The sequence below is a fragment of the Pimephales promelas genome, chromosome 21 (genome assembly GCF_988280905.1).
Source record: "Pimephales promelas chromosome 21, fPimPro1.hap1.1, whole genome shotgun sequence".
Classification (NCBI taxonomy): domain Eukaryota; kingdom Metazoa; phylum Chordata; class Actinopteri; order Cypriniformes; family Leuciscidae; genus Pimephales; species Pimephales promelas.
In genome coordinates this window covers 31,026,817-31,050,371 of record NC_142789.1, presented here as the reverse complement: position 1 = coordinate 31,050,371, position 23,555 = coordinate 31,026,817, and the positions used below count along the sequence as shown (strand labels likewise).

General features: G+C 41.4%; 1 protein-coding gene across 6 annotated transcripts in view; it reads right to left on the bottom strand.

The window, feature by feature from the left end:
- il1rapl1b (interleukin 1 receptor accessory protein-like 1b) overlaps positions 1-23,555 on the bottom strand; it is a 113,379-nt gene that overhangs the window by 6,256 nt on the left and 83,568 nt on the right. For 4 of the 6 annotated variants that reach the window (XM_039664211.2, XM_039664213.2, XM_089124960.1 and 1 more), the window contains exons 7-9: positions 6,697-6,829; positions 2,440-2,585; positions 170-316 (exon numbers count right to left, since the gene is read on the bottom strand). In XM_039664211.2, coding sequence (XP_039520145.2) covers positions 170-316; positions 2,440-2,585; positions 6,697-6,829 — 426 coding nt within the window. The remainder of the gene's footprint in view (positions 1-169; positions 317-2,439; positions 2,586-6,696; positions 6,830-23,555) is intronic. The other 2 variants (XM_039664212.2, XM_039664214.2) reach the window with 1 other exon arrangement.

The window sequence follows — 23,555 nt, the reverse complement described above, 5'->3', positions numbered from 1 at the left end:
GAGACCCGGGTTCGAATCCACTGTGAGACACCAATGTGTCCCTGAGCGAGACACTTGACCCCTCGTTGCTCCAGAGGCGTGCGACCTCTGACATATATAAGAATTGTAAGTTGCTTTGGATAAAAGCGTCAGCTAAAAGAAGAAATGTAAATGTAATAATATTTCTTACCTCCGTCCAAATCCTCACTGCCAAAGTGATTTCTGTAGAAGATCATGAGTTCAATTCTGTAACACTTATACAGGGACACCAAAAATATCAACATCAGCAGAATGGCTCCCAAACCTCCAGCCAACTCTACCGTATACATGAGCTCTGCTGAGAGAGAGAGAGAAACAGAGAGAGAGACACTTATAACAAACACTCACTCTGTCAATGAGCAAAGTTCAGGATGTTCATTCCTTTATGTGTGTTAAACAGTTCAAACAAATGCAAAGGAACAAGCCTTTAATTAATATTCCTGTGTGAGAGCGTGTGTGTGTGTGTGTGTGTGTGTGTGTGTGTCAGTGGGCATGTTCAGCTATACTTGAGAGGACCAAATTTCTCGGACAATTCGCTGCTGCGATGTTAAATGCCAGAGGGTCCTGCACCTCTACTTGATGAAGATGAGTGTCCTTTAGTTCGACAGACCTGACTGACCCAGCACACGCAAGTCTTCAGCTCTAGTGTCATGTCAGGTCTGCATCCGCAGACGTGTTCAATGGAGACGTTTGATTGTGTCAGAGCGGAAAATCTCGCGTTTATGTTCAACATTCTGGAATGAAAGACAGAGGTGAGGGAACGGCTTCATTGACACAACAGATGCACCGGCGGTGAAGCAGGGCCGTTTCCAACGCCTTGAACTCAATAGATGGACAGTGTATCAGACAAATGTACAAGGAACAAAATTATCTCATGTGGAATTCCTGCTTTCAGTCATTTATGGATCAACTTCATTTCGAAGAGACCAAACACACACAATGAAGAGGAAAGAAGTTGTGTGAGAGTGTAAAGAGAGATAAGTGAGGGAAATGGGCAACAGAAGCTTTTCAACTGGCCTCAACATCTTCAAGCAGAAACAGAGCATCACCAGCACGCGTCATTCATCAATTACTATGAGCACTGATTATGATTATCAAAAGATCAAGACAGTAGGAGACACACAAAAGGGTCTTCTCATTGGTCCACAGGAGGTTTCTGCCCCCCACCTCCCCAAGGGTTAGCCCTGGACAATCATACAAATCATTTGGGACATTTTGGACATGGCAGTGATGGCTGAGGAGCCACAAGAGTCCATTCATAATTATGTTTGGAATCCTTACAATTAATGTAAAATATGACACATCCATTTTATTCTTTTTCAGAGAAATAAGTATTCTCAGTGACAGTCATTTGCAGTTAATTTAGTTGTTAATTTACAAATCAATGCAGGCAAGACAGTTCAGTCTAGTTTCATCTTGTTTGCAATCTATGTGTTCAGAACATTGCCAAAGCTATTCTGGTATTGATTTGGAAAGTGAGAAATGTACTGTTTTAACTGTCTCCATACTCCATACATACGGCGGCGTGATGACCTCAAACCAGAGGCAACTGGATAAACATTATGAATGATCTGATCCAGTCTGACCTCTGACCTGTGATGCTGCCTGAATCATGATCACACACTGTCCGTTCCTTGGCCAGAGGAGAACTGAGCGACTGAGCCTGGGTTCTTTTTTCTTCATTCTGTCACTGATGGAGATTTGGTTCCTTGTTAGGGTTAGGCCTTTTTCACCTCTTTATACCACAGCCTTTGGCTTGCTTAGTTGGCGCAGAGTGGCAGAAGACATGCAGACACATTTGGTACTTTCACTTCCAGGTTCCTTCGTCTGCGTGTTCCAGATTTTAGGGAACCTTTTGTTGTTTCAGCAGATCTTCATGTTCAAGGCTGTTGGGCTCCTTTCTCAATGTAATGTTACCCAGCACAAACACCATCGGACCGCTCGCTCGACCGCATATCACTTCACCAAACCTCTTTCCAGAGACCTTGGCATTGTACATTACCAGGATATGATCTTCTAATTTACATTAGACATTGAAGAGCTGATGCCAGTTAATAACACATAATCTTTCGATTTATTTGTTTGGTTCTTCACCTTATAGGTTTCAGAGAAACCACAGTTTATCTTTCCATAAAATAATGTAACTCTGTCATAATAACCAATAACCCATTTCACCGGAATGAATTTAGTCTGGCTAAAGGTGGAGGGGACATGTCTGTTCTCCAGTGTCTCATGAATGATCTGTAGTGTTTATAATATTGACTGGCTGTGTGTATAATCTGAAAGCATTTTTTTTTTTTTTTTTTGAGCACAGATAAAATTGTTTGATTTTTCCAAAAGAGTTAGATCTTCTCTGTATGTAATTTGCAGATTTGGTTTTGTGTTTAAAGTTTAGAGAAAGTGGGTGATGGTGTCTCTCACCCCTCTTGCTGAGCTGGATGTTGGCCTGTCGTCTTCCATGGCCATTTTCCACATAACATGAATAATTCCCCAGGTCGCCCTCCTCCACGGCATCTATCGTCAGTGAGATGGACACTTCCTGCTCACCCAAGTGCTCCCGTACAGTCCTGGAATGGAGGAGACAAGAAGAGGAGAACAGTTCAACACCCATCTATAATGAGATTGGCATGGTAATGGGTCCGACGGCGTTGTGTGTTTGGCCTTGGCGGAGCAGATCTGCTACGCTGCTGCAGTTATTGCTGCGGGAGAGCAAGTACGGGACTTACTACAGCCCATACATACACAACACGCAGCTGTACAATATAGCGTACATGAACTATACCCGTTGCAGATCTGTACAGGTGGAGCTGGGGAAGGTGGAGTGTTTCTGAAGCGTGCTGCACTGCTAAGGCAAATGCTATCCAAGTACTTGAGGTTTGAGCAGCGAGCTCATTGGCTACTGATAAGGCAGGACCCAATCAGCTGCCCCCTATGGATAATGGTGTGATTATGAACAGGTGAGTAAATGGACCAATTAGCCTGCACCATCTAGAGCTTCGTGCCAGAAGGACAAAGATGAACATTTCTGCTGCTCATGTGTCTGTGCCCCTTTATCAAATGCAGAATACTTTTAAAGGTTATGCATAAAAACCGAAGTACACTTTGGCCTAATGTTGAGAATCGTTTTCAATTCGACACACACCTTTGTTTTAAACCACATATCCCTCAATGATTAAACTAGTCGAAGATCAGATGAAACAGCCAGCCTCGCTGTTTCCGAGGTTTCTGTGAGTGTGTGTATAGTGGTTACACACTGTTCAAATATTTTAATTCTACCCAATGTAAAGTATACGTTTACTTTATAGATGTTAATGTTGTTAATATCAGTACATTTTACTGCTGAATACGCATTTGTTTAATTTCTCATAGGCCTCCTCAAAAAATCACAATACACACACACAACCAACACAACATCAGGCATCTTTTGCAAGACCTTTATTTATATAATAGCACTATATACAACAGAGATTGTTTCAAAGCAGGGTCACATAGACAAACAGGGAACTGATGATTCAATGATTTGAGCAGCGGGATGCGTATAATCCGGTTAGCAATCTGTTAGGCTGTCATGTAAGTGTAGTAATAAGTGTGTGATAGTATGAATGCAAAGTAACTGTAAGTAAGTAATGAGTAGACGCAGTACAACAGTAACGTGTCATCTATTCTCCATGTATTCATCTTCTCATATCATATCAAATCAAATCACGTACAGATGACAAAACACCAACTTTTGTATATTAAAACTGGCGACGTCCTCCTGGCGAGATCCTTGACCAGTTTACTGGGTTTCGTTGCTACAGGACGCCGTTCGTGCCCGCAGCCAGTGCTTGTGACGTCACGCGCATGAATTCAGTTATAAAGCAGCTGTATAGAAAACAGTGGTGTCGTCTTCCAGTTCAGTTCTTATTCAAGTTCCAGAACAGTCATATCAACAATATTGCTGAATATTTGGTGTTTTCAAAAGTGTTTGCATTCAAACTTCATTCACACTATTTTAACTCTTCTAACAATGGGTTTTGCATAGTAACTCCACTCAAATGATTAGCCATATACATGCCAAATACACACAATGTGAAAATGTAAAACACTGCTATCTTGTGTCTTTTGCCTGTTCAGTGTACAGTGAAGTGACAGGAGTTTGTCACCACTCACACACACGTGTGTGCAAATACACTGTATACTGTATAGTATGTGCACAATTGATGAGCTTTATAGTTATTGAACTGAAGCAACACTGAACTGACTTGTGCTGAATAATGACTCTATTGGCTTCACAGCAGAATTTCTTACTATAATTACAATTTGTGTTGTATGAAGTGCTATAGATTGTTTATTTGTTTGTTTGTTTATTTTATTTATATCAGGACAATGTGCAGTTACGTTAAAAAGATGGCTGCACCAGATTATTTAGCACAATGCTACTTTCCATCTGTAGTCCTACACAATTAAGATCATATGATAAAGTTAAAACTGCATAACAAGAACAATTAACAGTAACAATTAAATATATAGTATGCATATTGAATCTATATTTACAAAATATTGTAAACAAAAATACAAGGGTGAAAAATGTATTAGTTTCCAAAAAATTGTTTTGATTTCTAAGTGTTAAAATGATCAATATTTACAGTATAAACTTAACTATAAAATACACTATAAAATGGGGGAGGGAATCATTTCTTTCTTTCTCAAAACAACCCGTGGGCAACTCTAGTTGTGTTCATTTGTGCTATATAAATGAATAAATGAATGAAATGATGGTTGGGTTTAGGCATTTGTGCCATATCAGTGTTTTTCAAATCCAACACAACACCTTTTAGCTTTGAATGATGTTTCTAACGTAGAAAATCGTTTTGTGAAGTGTCACAATTACAAACAGAGAGTGTTTGAGTGGAAAGCAGAGAAAGTGCTGCAGTTTAGCAGAATGGGTCTGAAGATTAGGGACATGTACTAGTTTTAGTGTGCAAGCATTTAAAAAAAACTTGTAAAAACCTAGTTTGTATTTGAATGCTTGTCTATATAGGTAGGCCTAGTTGTGTAAGTAGACATTCGTTTTAACTATCAGGAAATGTAACTTAGCAGTTGAGGAAATTACTAATAACCACAACCACTCATCAGACATAGTGACACTGAATGAAGTGAAAATCAGACACTTACATTATGATTAACTAAAGCTCGCCCATCATGACACACACACACACACACACACACACACACACCGGACTACCAAGCACTACGGGGAAGAAGAAATAACAGGGTTTGTTAGAGAAGAGATCGTCTTTTCTTTGCAGCTGCCATGGAAACAACGTCTGCAGAGAGAGAGCGGATGATGGGGAATTCATATCATTACAGAAACATTGTTTCTGCCCTCTTTCCACGTGTGTGGATGTTTCACACTATTCCAGTGACGTCAGAGCCGTCCAGCGGGACGCTCGCCTCCTCTAATCACACTAATTAATATTACAGTGTTAGTAGTGGACAGGGCTGCGAGACCCAAAGCTAGTGGACCTCAGGTACAGATTCAGAAATGAAATTCTGCTGTCATTGCTGTCAGCTCTTCTCTATTAGCACTGATTCAGCCACTGGCACAGTAACAGGCAGAAAATGCCACACCGGCCTGAGGATCAGTTCTGACTAAATGATAGATGACATACCAACCAGACCTGAGAAAGGCAGTCAAACACTCAGCCAACATCCACCCACAGCATTAGCAATGAACCGTATTAATACTGTAAAGAGCTCGGGTGGAGCTCAGAGGACTTTAATTGTGGCGAGAGTTGATACAGACTGTATTACGATGCTCATGGTGTGTTTGTATTCTGAAACCTCATAATGAGTCTCATTTCTGCTACTCTGTACTATACTCTATATTCTCATACTATAAATTACAGCAATGGCGCTTTTCCACTACACAGTACCAGCTCGACTCGCCTTTGTATGGTTTCCACTGTGTAAAAGTTGTACCTGCTTTCGGGTTTTTTTCTCAGTATCACCTCCGGCGAGGTTCGAGCTGAGGCGAGCCGATACCAAAATGTGACGTGAAAACAATGCTGAATGCTGATTGGTCAGAGAGAATCGTCTCCATTCACTGCGCCATCATTACACGTGCCAGATGGAGTATCCAGAATAACCCGCTGTTTTTAAATAGTTTAGCCAGAGATAGTTACTAAACTCGCTACTATTATTATGGCAACTCGGGAGAATACGCCGTGGTCAAAGTGGAGGTGCAGACTTTCCTTCGGTTGCCGAAGAGAGGATCCAGCGAGAGCTTGATGGGGCAACGAGGAACACGTCGCTATGGCGACCGGGAACTGTTTGTGGCGGTTCTGTCAGCAATGGAAAACGGAGCGAAAAGCAAGTCGAGTCGAGTTGGTACTGGTAATGAACAGCGCCATAACAGGCAGTCCAGACTTTCCATCAACCACACTCAAATGTTTAGGAGAATACTTTGAATTCCTAGATGGAGATCGAGTTAGGTTCAGTCATCTGCTTTCACCCTGATACTCATGATGTGATTTAGATTGCATTTGCCTACACTGCATAATTAATGGAGTCAATTAAATTTAGATGGAGATTACAAGAGAAAGAAGTTTTTCTGCTCATCTCGATCCAGAAAGGAAATGAAAGGAATAATCACCTTGATATTTGCAAAGTGTGTCATAAGTATAAACTACTTACTTAATTTCACTTTCTCTGATTCGTCCTTCGTCCAGATCCTCAATGAACTTCTCTCCCTTCATCCAGTAGATGAGCGGACTCACATCGCCGCTGTAACCGAAGAACGCTCGGCACGTCAGGTTCACCGGGCTGCCTGCAAACACAAGACAAGTCCATATGTGTGATGTCTGAGAAAAATAAGATCTTTCACAATATTTCTCAGTAACGGAAACTGACCCTGGCCTGTTGACGGTTGCCTCTTTCAAGGAATAGAAATGAGTTTAGACTGTAATCTGACATCACAATAAGCAATGTCCTTCTGTAGATATGGTTTCACAGAAATACAGAGATTCCAGACTCAGTCATTTCTCCCATTTAGCCCTCGGAATTAAAAACGGATGCTAACGAGAATCTCCTGTTGTGCACATTGTGAAAATGAAAAGTCTAAGAGAGATCCTGAGACTCGCATCAGGCTGAAATCTCGACAGAATGGCAAATATCTTATCTCTGGCCACTGGAGGCCACTGTGGGACCGCTCTAACACACGATCCACACGGCACAAATCCAGCACACATGTATTAGGGCAAATACTTCTGTGTTTTTTACTGTCACACACACACACACACAGTGATTCAGGAAGAACAGCACAGGTCAACATGAGCCATTACCCAGCTGTCTACAAAACGAAATATACTGAAATGAAAACTATCTTTATGTATTTATCTCTTTCTACATTACTTTAGAGATTTTTGATACTATATTATGAAACAGACTTGATTCTGTCCCTAGGTTATTTTATCTTGTGTTTGTCCATCAGTTGGTGACAAAATTAAAATGTCAAGCAATGATTTCATTTTGTAAACAACTTATTGTTAAAAGTGGGTAGTTCCAGAAAAATCTGCATAACATTTTATTTCTGAGTAGCTTCTGGAGCAAGATACCGGTGTGTGGAACTAAACTGAAACTGTCATGTCTGTTACGGTAGAAAGGCACCACTAATGCAGCCTGGACGCCACAGCATTTCTTTGGTCGGGAAGTTCGGTCTGGACTCGATCCATTGAGGACTAATTATGATTGTTCAGAAATCATTGGGCCAATCAAATTGCCAGGGTGGGCTTTATACGACGATGGACCGATGATCTGCAGATGCGTAATCATCACTATCAAAGAGCGCTTGGGCTGACAACTATGCGTAGCTCAACATACGTCACTTACTGCGTTGCTCTGATTGGTTGTAGGTCTATCCAATTGAGTACAGAGTTAAAATAAAGTTTGAGTTTTTGTTTTCCTGGTTCGGTTAGGACACGCCTCATAATCAAAGCCCCGTGGAGCCGTATCAGACTGGAATAGGAGTATGACGAAGGTCTGGCTATATTTTCAAAGTGTACTCGTGATGGTTCTCCTGTCCTGCGCACGGTTGGCGAAGTCTACTATACTCTACAGTGTACTGTACTATACCCTAACCCAATCGTTCAGTAAAACCATTATACTGTAGTGTACTGTGTGAGGGTGTGTTTTTATATGAATTGGGAAACCATTGCAAGCCCATCTTAGTTAATCGGGTCTCTATGGTGTGTTAATTGTGTTTTGTCTGTGCTGGCCTCTATTCGTTCAGATCCAGCGGAGAGGATCATCCAGACGGCTGAAAGCTGCTCTGCTCATTAAAACGCTGTTGGGAGCATTTGAGCCTTCATAATGCCATCACTGACCTCCTGTGTCAAAACCAATTTATAGGGAAGGACAGAGAGAGAGAGAGAGAGAGAGAGAGAGAGAGAGAGAGAAATGAATGAATGAATGAAAGAAAGAAAGAAATGAATGAATGAATTTAAAGGGCAACTGAGAATATGGATCAGCCTCCTGCTGGCCAAGCAGAGTCAGTCCTCTCATTACCGTCATCCACCCTAACGAGGGAAAACAACAACACAACCTTATCCGACCGACCTCGTCACTTTGTAATGCTGGATTGTGGTCAGGTGATGGCATGTGTCCCAAATCATTCTGCTCGTTAGGTCAAGTCTCTCTCTTTCTCACTCGCACCCGATGTGAAGCACTGACCTGAACCCTGTGTGTTGAGCAAAAGCCATTACTGAGAAAGACAGACAACGTCACCCAAGTCGTAACAGGGATTCTGAATCCAAACGCTGACTCTAATGTCCGCAAACAGATCCGGTGTCCTGGAATCCCACAATCCCAGGTTTAGTGCTATCTGCAACTTTCAGTCTGAAATTCACCAACACACGAGGAAGATGATGCTGGTCAGGCCAAGTCTTTCACAGCCCCAACAGACGAGGCACATCCACTCTCCTCATATTAGTGCTGTGTTTTCAAACACTACAGGGAAAGGTGATTTTAAACATAAAACGTGAATCCATATTACTATCAAATCAAACCTTCATTAACAACAATGCTGTGCAGATGTGTGAAGAGCACACTATGGAGTCTTAAACATAAGAGTTAATAGAAGTCGAGTTACAGATGTGAAGTTGCATTTAAAATGGATTTCCTTACGCCTGAAGCCACATATATGGACCTAACCCTGTACAACATTCAACTGTTATTAATTGTTATTTACAGACAATCACACACCTGTACTCACTTTTCATATACTAGCTGGGATTAAGTGGAGGCCGTATTCAAGGAGCTGTACATGTATTTGAGAAGTGGATTTAGAGGGTGGATCAGCCTCTGTCGATTTAAAAGTGGAGATGGATGTCATTTAAAACAAAACATTGCCACAAACTTGGGAAAAACTCATTTTTAATGCCACCGTAATTTCTTTTTAATTAATGAATTTTACTGCTTTTTTTAGTTAAACTGTGTTGTCAAATGTTAAAGGATTATAGAGATGAAGACTGAGGAAACAGTTCCTACAGCAGCAGTTACGGGACACAGATATCCCCATCATACTGACCTGAGGCCAGTGGAGGCGAATCACAATCATTCATTTATATGATGGTCTTGTGTCGCTTTACAAACACTGCTCATTTTACCTCCCGATTTACTTTTGTTTTGTGCAGGTGTGGTTGTGTCAGTTTCTACATGTTTTCCAGTGACATTTATACAACAATTTAATTCCACAAGCAACCATCCCTGGTTTAGTGGCCTTTCACTTTATTGCTCTACTTTATGTCTGCCCTGGGAGTTTAGGAATTCAGATAAAAACTTCCTAAAAAATAGCTTGTCTTAAAGCCGTGAGCACTTAGGCCTCTCTCAATCTATTTAATTAAAACAATACTATAAATTACAAGCAATTCTATCAGGGAGAAGGTAAACCGAGAGGAAGCTAAATTATGACCTTGTGGTGCAGGAGCGTTTCCAGCCGTGCCGCATAAATCCCTGACAGGAAGTGCTGACATGTCAATCACTGGGCTCTCTCCTGCACAGATCGTGAAGAGGAAGAGGTTTCACGGCCGAGAGGGTTCGGATCCCCTGCTAAACGCGTCCTGCAGAGGCCGTTTGTTGGACTTGGACGGGTAAAGGTGAGGTCACATCAGTCTGTCGACGTGCAGGAACTCAAGGAGCCTTTCAGCACACACTCCCTCTCTGAATGTCCCGCTCTCATGATTGGCGGAGGACACTTCTCTTAGACTGGACCAATTCACTTCTGATGAGCACTGAGAGAAGAATAGGGGAGATGTGTTTGAAGAAATATTGAAATTAAGTGTTATTTTATGTGTTTCTGAGTAAAGGAAACATTATGTTTGACTTTTTTTTTTAAATTCTATTATTTTTAAAGTTTTGATCGGTACCATAGTGCAGAAGAGCAGGGCTTATAGCAGCCTTCAGCCGAGATACCCCGCATGAGTCTTCAGAGTGTCAGCGCTGACCGTTGTGGCCACGGCTATCTAGTGTGTGGGTGCAGCACACACACATCGGCTCCAGTCCCTGACCAGAGTCCAGAGTCGGCTCCAGAACCTGTTCCAGCTCAGGAGACGCTCCAAAGGCCGATTTAGTCCCTTCGTCGGACCAGCTGTGGAGGTCTCCAGGAGACAGTGGAGGGCAGATCCACCAGATCTGCAGTGGAGATCTTCAGCCCCGTCTGCGTTGCGGTGGTGGTCTCTATGCCGAACTTCAGTTCCTAACCGTTAGAGTCCCCCTTCAGCTCCACCTCAGTCCCCACTCCATCGGGTTCGGGATCGGGATCGGGTTCAGCCCGACGCAGTTATCATTTTCACATCCTGCTCCACGTTGTTTAAACAGCAAATACATTTGCGCCTGTTTGTGTGCCCATGGGCTGCTGGTCTGAGAACGAGTGTGTGTTCAGGCGCACTAATGGACATTTGCTATTTTGAGGAACTGAAATAGACTGAGCCACTGACCAACTGAAACCTGCTCTAAAGTCATATCCTTTTTGTTTTTTAAAGAGCGCGTTAGTAATGTGCACCTACAGGCGGGTCCACATCGGGCATTCGCTCTGCTGCTCATTAGTACACACAGCAGCACGCCACACACACATGCCAAATATGAAAAATGAAAGGATTACAATGTAAAAGATTAATATTGTGTAAAGATATGGTGTAATCCGGCTTGTGCGCGTATTCTTCCGCTGACTGGGATTTATAAAGTGAATTTTGCGCAGGTTCTGCCGAACAAACTTCTGCCTTATGTGCGTACACACACTTTAAGGATGAAATCTACGGAAAGTTTTATACATGAGGCCCCAGGTGTCTTCAATAATGCTCAATCATCACTAAATTAATCACTTAATGAATATTGTTTCAATATTTCAAGGTTCATGGGGAAAAGTACGACAATCATAGATTTAATCATAGATCATAGAACTTAAGTACACCCATTTATAATGTGATTTTAACAGATGCACTCGTATATTTCTCTGTCATATCAGTGAATCAGGTCACCATGACTATAAAATCACCAATAAATGACCAACATCAGCTGATATTTTCTCCTGCTCTCAATGCTATAACAAATGTATGTTGAATACATGGTTAAAGCAGCCAGAGAAAAAATAATAGTACATAATAAAGGTCAAGAACCCAACTAAAGCAAACACTGATCTCAATCATGGTGATATCAAATTTATTTATTTAAGTTTTTTGCACTTTATTTAAATTAACACATTTTAATTTTATGTTTTTTTTTGTGTGGCAGCCTTTGCTGCCAGTCATTTGACCATTTTTTATGATTTTTTTTATTTATTTTTTTATACAATGAAGGTATTTGATCATAATAGTGCAGGGAATACCTTTAAATAACAGTGGTTTTCAGTTTATTTAATGTATGATGTTTTACTTTAATGTTACAGTTTTTTTGAGCTGCCAGTCATGTAATCATTTAACTGTTTTGTTATGGTTTAATTACAGATTCTATTTGTAATTTTACATACATTTTTATGTAATTTAAGGAAACAGAAAAATACTGTATGAAAAATACAATCAATTTCTGTAAAAAAAAATGTGAATGACTGGAATTTGCCTTTAATGTAACAATACCTAAAATATCAGCTGGATTTTTATTTTTCAGATATTATTTGTAATTTTACAGTCTTTTGAGTACAATTTAAAATGAAAGAATATGGTCGTCAAAAAAATCAGTTATTTTCTGTGAAATTAGGATTTTTTTTTACAGTGTACAGCAGAGCACAAAAAATATCATTAGTTGTTTCTTTTTCTTTAGTGTGCTGGTGGGAAATATCAGTCTTACAGTTCTCAAAACACCCTTTGCATATCTTTATATACAGTATATAATATATACGCCAAAGCAAACTGTCCAGGACCGAGCAGAAAACACACCTGAACAGATCTGAATGCTGGAGAACACTGAACCTTCACAAAAGGTTTCCTAGGCAACCCTGCTCAGGTTAGTCAAGTGGAAGAACAATAGAAGCAACTCGGCTTCTTACACATAAAAGGATTAATTATTACCCGTCGTCCCCCAAGACCAGAAACAGAAGGACTGAGAGGAGCACGAGTGCCGGAATAAATGCTCCCGCCACGACGACTCTACAGGACTCCAAACTGACAAAAAACAGCCTCCCAAACATTAGCATCAATCGTGCTAATCAACAATTAAACTGTTTCTGCTGCAATCACAGACGTGTGTAGGGGCGTGTGTGTTCTCTGTGTTAGCGCTGGGGCTCTTCTGTCATCTTGGGCTGGTAATTGCTCTGTTGTCTGGTCCGTGTGAGAGACTGAGTGTGCAAGCAGATGCACACAGATGGATATTAATATCTGTCACACTGTAGGGTTGAACATCACACCACTGTCCTCAGCGCACCATCGAGGCACAGATAAAAACAACACTCTAATCATTCTGAAACATTGAGTTCAACTCCAAGTCTAACTTGATAAAGATCCCGTCTAAAAGGGATTTCAATTAAAACAGGGCTAATATCTCAGTGGGCCCTATCTTGCATCCGGCACAAATTTTATTATTTTATTTGTTTATTTAACAGGGACAATACACAAAGCATTGTTACACTAGACGACCGATTCTGTGTACATAGGGCATATAGCGTAAAGCTGGTTTGCGGCCCGCGGCCCTGGTTAGGCTTTTACATAAAATCAAAACATCGAAAATAAAAACAAAACAAACAGATCATCTCAAGGAACAAAACAACTACAAATACACACGTGTATACATGTGTGTATATGTTGTACCCAAACAAATCAACAATGACATATTGACATAACTAAACACATCAACTTCATAAAAATAACGTAACTAATCTAAAAAAAATCTAAAAAACTAATCTCAATGACTCAAGACCTGCCCACAAAGTTACCTGCGCTTCACGCTGGATACTTGCGTTTCAGATGGTTAAAATAGGGCCCATTGTGTCTCATCACTAATGTCTCAAGTTTTGACTAGTCGACCTCTCTCCTATGGACCTGCAGATGTTGTCCCTCATGTATTTGAGGTCAGCAAACAGCAGAACACCTGTGTCCCTTCTGGATAATGATGCTTGCTGCTGCAAAATATGTCACGGCAGCAACCTGGTCGAGCTGAGCTTCGGCAGCTTCAAGATCAGACAAAAGAAGCGAATCTGCTCGACTGCACCTCAGGAGAGTCTCTGTGGCAATGCATCGTGAACACCAAAGAGAAGACTTCTCTGAATGACCATCTCAAAATAAAGGCACCTTTTTATGCTGTACAGAACAATCTACCATCTACCATACATAGCATGCGCTGCTTTACGAATGTATAATGTTAGCAAACTACACAAATATATATATAGGCTTAAAGCCCGTTCATACATTGATCTCCTTACAAGTTGTCAATACTGGACCTGCAGAGATTTTGTATTTTGTTCGCTCTTATTTAACACACCTGATTCAGATCACAATTGAGACTCGTGCAGATCAGACGTTCTTCCGACAGGCATATGAACGACTCCCAGACAGGTGACCGTTTCACGTCAGGGAGAATCCAATGGCAGCATAAAAGAACAAGCACCTAAACCTGGCTAGGGTTCGTGTCAGTAACATCACAACACAGACGGAAAGTACCAGCCCTAACAAAAAGCAACTGATAGCAATGACAGAGGACCGCACAGATCCCAGAGCAGTCAAATCCATTCCCAACAAAGTTATCAGTGGTCCCCTGTGGCTTTCTGAAAGCTGAACATTTTAAGAACAATGAAAATACAGTTTCATTCCTCAAAGCAGGTGGGTCCATGAACTGGGCCCTGATGACCTTGAGGATCAGACCCACAGGCACACGACACACTCAGTTGAGCTGGAAAACAAAGCTCTTATTCAACAAACTGTAACAACATGAATGTTGAAGTAACTCCAACTATAGTTACATCCCAGCGTTTTAGAGAAGCAACGGGCAAGAATGGTTCTGTCTGTACGAAGCAGTAACTCGCTGAGAGTTCAAGAAGTGCTACTGTAATACATAATACTGTAATGTGTAAGCCGACAGGGAAAGGCTTCCATTTAAGACTGAATTACATTAGCGCAACAGAAACTCACAAATAACCTACATTTTTGGGAAATTGTAAAATTGCTGCCTCTTTAGTGCAAGAATTAGGACGAGTTTCTAATTGTGGATGAGATTAAAAATGATGTTTTAGCAGCATCCTCCAATATTTCCATTCCTGGTTAAAAAAAGGACATGGAAAAAGCCCAGTGCCTCTGAGCAGAACAGAACGAGATTCCACAGCTATTATGAATAATTATTACAGTGCATTTTAGACAAACATTTTCCATTTGCTCTTCATTTAATATAAATTCATGATAGAGAAAGTCTATCCAGCAAGTCAAGGAAAAAAGAAAACTTAAAAATATATATTAAAGCACTTCTATCAAGTGCTCTTTTGTGCAGTTAACCTATTGGACAAACACATGTTCCCTCTCATCTGTCTCCATCGGTCCATTAGAATGCAATTTGCCAGCGTAATATTGCGTAAGATGGTTCCCTCTCCCTCTAATCCTTCACGCTCATTCTTCTTTAACGGAGGTATCAGAACTTTAAATAAGTTCCAAACACCCCAAGCTTGACATCTCCTCAGCACTTCCCCAATAAACACCCTCTCCATCTTATCTCCAGCAGACCATGCCTGGCCCATCACACACAGGAGCCGCCGCTCTACAGCGCTAATCGCAGCGCTAATGCTAATTACAGTCGCGGCCTCAGTCCAGAGTCTTATCGCGGCTGCAGGGACACGCTAACCAGCCTGAGGACGGGCTGTTTTCTCCACCAGCGGGGTCTCGGCCCTGTTTATTTGCTTCTCTTCTAAAGTTCATCTCTCCTTTCTCACCACAGCGGCCAAAACCCTAGTGAGGTTTGATGGTGAATCGAGTCTTGTAAAGGGCTCCTAACTGCTCAATTCGGCATTATTTCAAATGCACTCATCTGGGACTTGTGATGGAACTTCTGATAAATTAAGCCAAAGGAAAAAGGTAACAAAGGTAATCAAATGAATTAAGCTTAACAATACAGACATAGTAAGTGTGCTGTTAACATAAGCACAGGGTTTGCTGGGATCCCCGGTACTTGTGAAATGCACAGATGATTTTGCAGTGATGGGGAAAGAGACACACAGAGAGAGAGAGAGAGAGAGAGAGAGAGAGAGAGAGAGAGGGTTACAGAAATATGGGAAAACGATAAGACTAAGTGTAATGAATCATACATGGAGAAACAAACATTTCAAACAAAAGAAACAACTTCTGGAACACTAAATCCACTTAATCAAAGAAGTTATTTATTTTATATTGGGTAACACTTTAGATTAGGGAACAGTATTCACTATTAAAAAGTTGCTTATTAGCATGCATATTGCCAACATATTGGGTGTTTATTAGTACTTATCAAGCACATGTTAAGGCCATGTTCCACATCCCTTAAATACTCCATACCTAACCCTACTCTAAACACTAACACTCCCAAATACAAGGAAAACTGGAAAAATTTAGAAGACCAAATCACTGAAGAAGAATCAGAAATTAAAGCTTTAAAACCCCAGATAATCTGTAGTCTGTGGAGATTTGTGGGATGCAGATCCAGGGCACGAAGCTCCCATTCCACCACATCCATGGGTTGAGATCTGGTGACTGTGGCGGACATTTTAGTACAGTCAACTCATTGACATGTTCAAGAAACCAATTTGAAATGATTCGAGCTTTGTGACATGGAGCATTATCCTGCTGGAAGTAGCCATCAGAGGATGGGGACATGGTGGCCATAAAGGGATGGACATGGTCAGAAACAATGCTCAGGTAGGCCGTGGCATTTAAACGATGCCCAATTGGCACTAAGGGGCCTAAAGTGTGCCAAAAAAACATCCATTACACCATTACCAGCCTGCACAGTGGGAACAAGGCATGATGATCCATGTTCTCATTCTGTTTACGCCAAATTCTGACTCTACCATCTGAATGTTCAACAGAAATCGAGACTCATCAGTGGTTATTTCAGTCAAAGTTGCTCTTCTATCAGCTTGAATCAGTCGGCCCATTCTCCTCTGACCTCTCGCATCAACAAGGCATTTTCTCCCACAGGACTGCCACCGCATACTGGATGATTTTCCCTTTCACTCCATTCTTTCTAAACCCTAGAAATGGTTGTGTGTGAAAATCCCAGTAACTGAGCAGATTGTGAAATACTCAGAAACCAACAGCCATGCCACGCTCAAAATTCGCTTAAATCCCCTTTCTTTCCCATTCTGACATTCAGTTTGGAGTTCAGGAGATTGTCTTGACCAGGACCACACCCCTAAATGCATTGAAGAAACTGTCATGTGATGTGGTTAGTTAGATAATTGGATTAATGAGAAATTGAACAGGTGTTCCTCATAATCCTTTAGGTGAGTGTATGTCTGTATTATTTCTTTCCATAAACTACAATACAAATTTTAAATCCATTTGCGCATCCATCATGTAGCCAGAAGGGGGAAATAACCAATGCAATCGTAGAGAGGGATTTTTCCACTAATGATGAATAGAGACTAGGAGAAAATGGAGAAAAGGAACCAAAAGCTACACAAGCATGGGCTACATAGAGACATGTACTGGATAGGGGACCTGCGCACCTGGAACCACCTCACACACCCAAAAATACCCATCCCCCTACAAAAAAATTAAACACTTCTTAAACAATTAACAAAAAAAGATAAAAATGATTTAAAAAAAAACTCAAGCACGAGTCACTACTCACGCTAACACTCACAACGCTCTACTCACTCCCAGCATGCACTGAGAGAGAGAGAGAGAGAGAGAGAGAGAGAGCGTATCGTGGAGTCGGACCCGCTGTACTCGGGCTCTTCTTCATTGGGGTCGTCATCGGAGCAGGTTAACTGAGACACACTGCAGAGTGGGGTTAAAATGCTTCTTCAGGGACACTTCTGTAATGTACTGTATATACATGACTTGCAGAAGTTCAATATTAAAGTAGTGAAGAAAAGGGATTTCAGAGCAAATATGAGATCCCAGCAGATAGATGACATTCAGCTTCCCCTCAACTCACAAGTTCTTACTGATTTGATCCTTTAATAAATAATAATTCTGTCTGGGTTCAAGCGATGTTCTAGCATTTGATCTGGTGTGGCTGTGCAGAGCAACGTGTTGGTGAATTGCTCCCCGCTGGCTGTGAAATACACCTTAATCCTCAACTAAACCCAATACAGCAGCAGAGACTGTTCTAATGAGCCTATGGGGGCTCGACAGGCCCAAATTCACATTTGACTTCACACAAAGCTTTTCCTACAAGCAGGTAATTGGCTTCTGATAGGGACCATCTCTCCCTCCGGTGACACCTCGACATCCCCTTCGCTAAACAACGCCGCTTCCTGGATTCGGCCTGTCACTCGCCAAACATAGTGCTGGAGTTGGCATAAAATGCCTGACGTCTCAAAATTGTGCCCAACTTCAGGCACGAAAGGGGCTTCATGTGAGGAGAGGAAAACTCATTTCACTGCTGATCTGCAGCACTAGCAGAAAATGTGAAAGAAAGAGAGAGACAGAGAGAGACAGAGAGAGACAGAGAGGGACGGAGCTGCTCCAGAATGCCAGCTTTAAGCATATTTAAATCTACTTTCTTCAGCAAATCCAATACCTGCCACATTAAAATAAAGTGCCTTTCTCCAGAGCTCAGCTACAGCGTGGAGGGAAGATCCATTGGGGAAAAACTCTCCAACAGACAGAAGAGAGAGATGCTTTACATCACAGGACAATCAAATTCCTACATATCTATCCTAATCCAAATCTATCTCACACACACACACACACACACACACTTTGTTCATCCATTCAAAGTTCAAACTATCAGCCCCACAAATTATGTTACACTGTCAGGGATTTTATAAACCCAAAAGAAATCCAAATATTGCCAGATGCTAATGTTTCATTGAGCATGTCTAGAAACGTGCAGCTCTGTGTCACCAGAGGCTGCTGTGGCCATGAGCAAACCATAGGTGCACACACACACACACACACACACACACACACACATACTTGAAAAGGCACTTCCTCGTGACATTAATAGAAAAACTGAGGAGGAAGAGCGAGGGCCTTGGAGGAGGTTGTGGGACCGTGGCCTGAATACTCTTGGCAGATCCTTGCTGCGTGTTGGAGATGTATGGGGCTGAAGCACACCCGTGAAGGTGAGGAAGAGGAACTGGCTGTTTGAGGTGGTAAGAGAGGGAGGTTGGGCGGGCACTGGACATTCAGGGGCATAGGGTATCACTTCTCCAAACAAGTCTAATCCTCATCCAAAAGGTCTCTAAGTTCCTCCACATATCCTCCAGAGGCCAGGCTGCACTCACCCACAGCGGCAGGGCTATCCTCCAAGCCATCAGTCTCCTCTAAAACCCCCTGAGCTGGCTGTGCATGGGCCGAGGTGGAGTTACAGGAATGGCAGCCCAAAGTGAAGCCGGGGATCCACAGTCCAAAGGAGAGATCCGACTTACAGTGCTAATCCAACAGCGAATGAAAAACAGGCGTGCTCTAATCAGTAACATAATGAGTAACCACGACAACTAATGATGGCGGGAATATAGGAACAAAGACAAGCATACTAAACATCCAAAATGAAAATGAAAGTGAATAAGGCGAAATGTGACAATATCAAAGTATCACGAAGGTCTAAAGGCTTTACAGCTTCATCATGTCGTTTGTAAGTTCAAAATAAACTTCTGTGATGCTTCGTTTAGTGATTGTTGTGGCGTGGTGGATCAGACACATGGCTTTGGTGTGAGAGACCCGGGTTCGAATCCACTGTGAGACACTTAACCCCTCGTTGCTCCAGAGGCGTGCGACCTCTGACATTTATAGCAATTGTAAGTCGCTTTGGATAAGCGTTAGCTAAAGGAATAAATGTACATGTTACATGTGGACACAAACAAACAACGGGTCTGTTTCATTGTAAGATAATTAACTCTTTCACAGCCGTTGACAAAATTCTGATCCGTCATTTATGACAATGCTTCCACAAGATTGACAGGTTTTTCTGGCTTTCCATGTTTCCACAGTAGAGGGCGCTATTACACATCTCCTAAAAGAGTACAGTCTCTGCAACCAAACGCAAGCGAAGAAAAAGCAGAAACAAGCAACAGAAGCATCGCTGACACACATGATCATCAAATATTAGACAGCATACTGTATACTGTAAATCAAAACTGCCTGACGTTACTGAATGAAATGTTTAATTCATGAAGAGGAAGCTGAGGATGTGGATCATCGCTCTGAATCCCATCCAGATTAAGTCTTAAAAAAAAAACAATATTTTCTCAGCTTTTTTTGTTTGAAAGAGTAAATGACGCTAGAATAATTTTTGTTTCTTTGTTTAAAAGCAGAGGCTCTGTTCTTTCTTTTAATATATTGTATGCTCAGATAGTCAAGCAACAAACTATTCTGGGGACACTTTTTTAGGGATGGATTATTTAACAGAGTATCAAACACTGTATCAACTCACAACACTGAATGAGACGCCTGCATATCAATCTGAGAGTGTGTGTTTTAGTGAGGTCAACTTCCTTCAGCGATCTGCACTCATTTACTAGATAAATCAAACTCCTGAACAAGGACAGAAAATTGTCATTTCATCTTGCTGCTCAATAAAGACGGCTGTGACACATAATGAGATGGTGCTGAGAAATGACTTTATCTGAGAACGCTCTGCCATCTTCCCACCAGAGGAAATGTTTCTGAATCTAAATGCATTTGAGTTTAGCATTTTTTACATTTCAAAAGAGACACTATTAAACATTTACCAAGTCGTATAGATGTCAGAAGATGAATTACAGTGAATGTCAATGGTGCCAGTTCAGTCTGATTGTAATGTTCATTATGTCTGTGTAATTGCTGCAGTTACAAGACGCTGTGGCAGAACTGCAGCGGGAGTGGGTAGAAAAGATTGAACTAAACACTCTTACAGCACGACATGACACGACATGACGATGCTTCGCAATGACCCTGTGTAACAGAGTTAGAATTGTGTTGTTTTATTGTGAAAGTTATTCATTTCATGTTGAAATAGTGCCCTCATGTGGTTTGTTTAAGAGCTGCAGACAAACATTTTTTGAGGGAGTATAATGTACGTAACACAGCAGTTGCTATGGGGGATGCACGCTGTTGGCATGTATATTCATGCTCCATCTCATTTTGGTAATATTTTTGTAATTGTAATGCAAAATGAGCAGCGAGTATTTTGCGTTTAACATTTGGTTTAGCCAAAATATACGTATATTTGATCAGTTATGCCCAGGCCCACACAGAAAACGTGCCCGCAGACTTCCGCAGATTGTAGTGCCCATCATTGGCAAGTACAACCTGTGCGATTGTGAGGTGTAGTAGTCTATATTTTCTACCGCGCGCACAGGCACCAGCTGAAATGACTTCTCTGTCTATTTACTGCCGATTATAATATCGAATCGCTATATTGACTGAACAAGTCAATATATATCTCTCATGTTTTAGTAACAGTTTCTTGTTGAATCCGGCGTTGAACTCGTGGAGATTCTGGAAACTGTCTTCCGTAAATGCGCAGCACAGAGAGCTAAATTACGGTCATCATTTTCAGGAACATAATCAAACATAAACAGTATCCATTGTTGACGAAGTACAGCGTCCGTGGGAAGCTCGAACACAGAAGACCTGACAGCTGCGTGAACACAACACACTCGACGAGCCGCAGAAATATGGTCATGCCCTTTCCTGCATATATTTATGGGTTAGTGACGTATAAAACCCGGGAAGTATCTCGATGTAGTCCCAATCGAGTCGTTTTTGTAGACATTAAACTTCCTGGTTTTTAAAAGACGATATCTCTGCTTACACTGAACTTTCAGCGCTGAAACTTTGCAGAGACTGTTCATGCACCAACAGCAACAGTACACACTATTGAAAATCGCAATCACCCACTTCGCCCAGTTATCCCAGTTGACCAGCATCAGGCTTCAGCGATGGTTTTATCTTCCTCTCGTCACACACCGGTGCAGATTGCTGCGGAGACCATAGAGAGTCTCAGTGAAGGGATCCTGCTACTCATCTGAGAGAGAAGAACAGACGGAGAACTGTGAGAACACAGGCCGCGCCGTCATCTGACGAATACTAATGAGTACAGCTTGTTCGGAGCAAGGTCCAATATGGCTGCTCTGTGCAGTTTAGATAAGAGCATGTGTTATAACATTTGGTACAGCAGAACAACTCACACACAGCCTGACGTCCCGACCGGTGCTCACATCACCCTTCAGATTAGCTGCTATGCAGAGTCTGTCCCGGTCACAGGTTTCCACTGTCATTTAACAGATGCCTTTACCCAGAGTGCCTTTCAGTAATCTCTCACCTGAGGGTCAGGGTCTTCCTGCTGCTGTCCAAGACCAACCTCAAATGACAATATGGGCTAAGCCATAACCCTACCTACACTAACTCAAGTGTGTGTGTGTGTGTGTGTGTGTGTGTGTGAGACACTCATCTGCATCTCACTATATGAACACATGAACTTCATCTGAGAGTCACTTCAGCATTTCACCACTTCATCTCAGAAAACTGATGATACACACAAACTCAGCTCTTCACCACACGCCAAAATAAAAGTCTGCTTTATGACAGAAATATAGTACTATTGTAGAGTAGAATGTACCACTCACAGTACTACTACTAATAATACCGGTAGTAAACCGGTCCCTTTCACTTCCAAACAGATGAAATGGACAAATACTCTTAATGTTTCGATCCCATTTGTCTTGTAATGCTGCCCGAATCACACACTGATCCTTCATTGGCCGGAGGAGAACTGAGACTGAGTCTGGGTTCTCCCAAGGTTTTCTTCTCCATTCTGTCCCTGATGGCGTTTGGGTTCCTCCACTGTTGCCTTGCTTAGTTGGGGACATTTAATGTTCAACAATATTATTGATCTGTGTTGCTTTATTTTCATGTTCTCACTGTAAAGCTGCTTTGATACAATCTGTATTGTAACATGACTTGACTACTAATACAAAATAATGATACTAATACTAATAATTTAATAATATTTTAATAATAATTATTAAAACATTATTTTGAAAGAATATATTAAAATGGTTCATGCATGTTTTAATTTAAGCAGTAAACCTCCTTTATTTGCCAATATAACACAGTTTTTGTTAATACCTTTTTTTTTTTTTTCCCAAATTCTAAAACACCAAACCCAGAAAAATTAAAATGACACAGAAGGTCTGGGAAAATAATAAAACATTTCATATAGAGCATGTTATTTAAAATTTCAATAAATTATTCAATTATTAATTATTAGATTAGATTTTAGATATTAGATTTAGAATTAGATTGATTAAAACATTAAAATGGAATCCAGAGAAAAAAGAAAAACAAGGAATTTCGTAAAAAAATGTTCTGGATTTCATCAGGGCCAATGAATGCGATCCGTGAGGCCCGAGAGATGAGTGAACGAGGAGAGAGAGAAGACAACACGGCCGATTGGCTCAGCCGGTGTCTCAGAAGGTCATATTTCCCTCTTATTACGCGTGGCCGTGGCGTGCCAGAGTAACTGATGGTTGGCAAAGGTGCATGAAGAAAAGCCTTGATCTTCCAAAGCATCATTAAATAAGACCTTGTTCATGTTGCTTCTGTAATAAAGTGCTGCTGCCTCACCGAAGACCCCAGGCAGCTTCATCTGGCACATATACACATATGAAATATTTGTAGTAGTCTCATGCAGAATATCAGATTAACACGTGTAAGAATCCACACTGTAGAGCCTCTCCTGTGAACAAAACTAAAGATCTGGAGGTCCAGTGTTCTGGGCTTTGGGCCGCTAGTCGGTCCAGTGTTACGCAGCTGTGGCTCCGAAAAATGGAAATGTATTTTTCAACTTCTAACAGCGTTAATGAGCTGTGCACAGAGTTTTGCTTTCAGAAGTCAAGTTGGAGATAAAAGAAGGATGAGGAAGTAGGTCAACACTGCTCTCTCCCAAAACAGCAG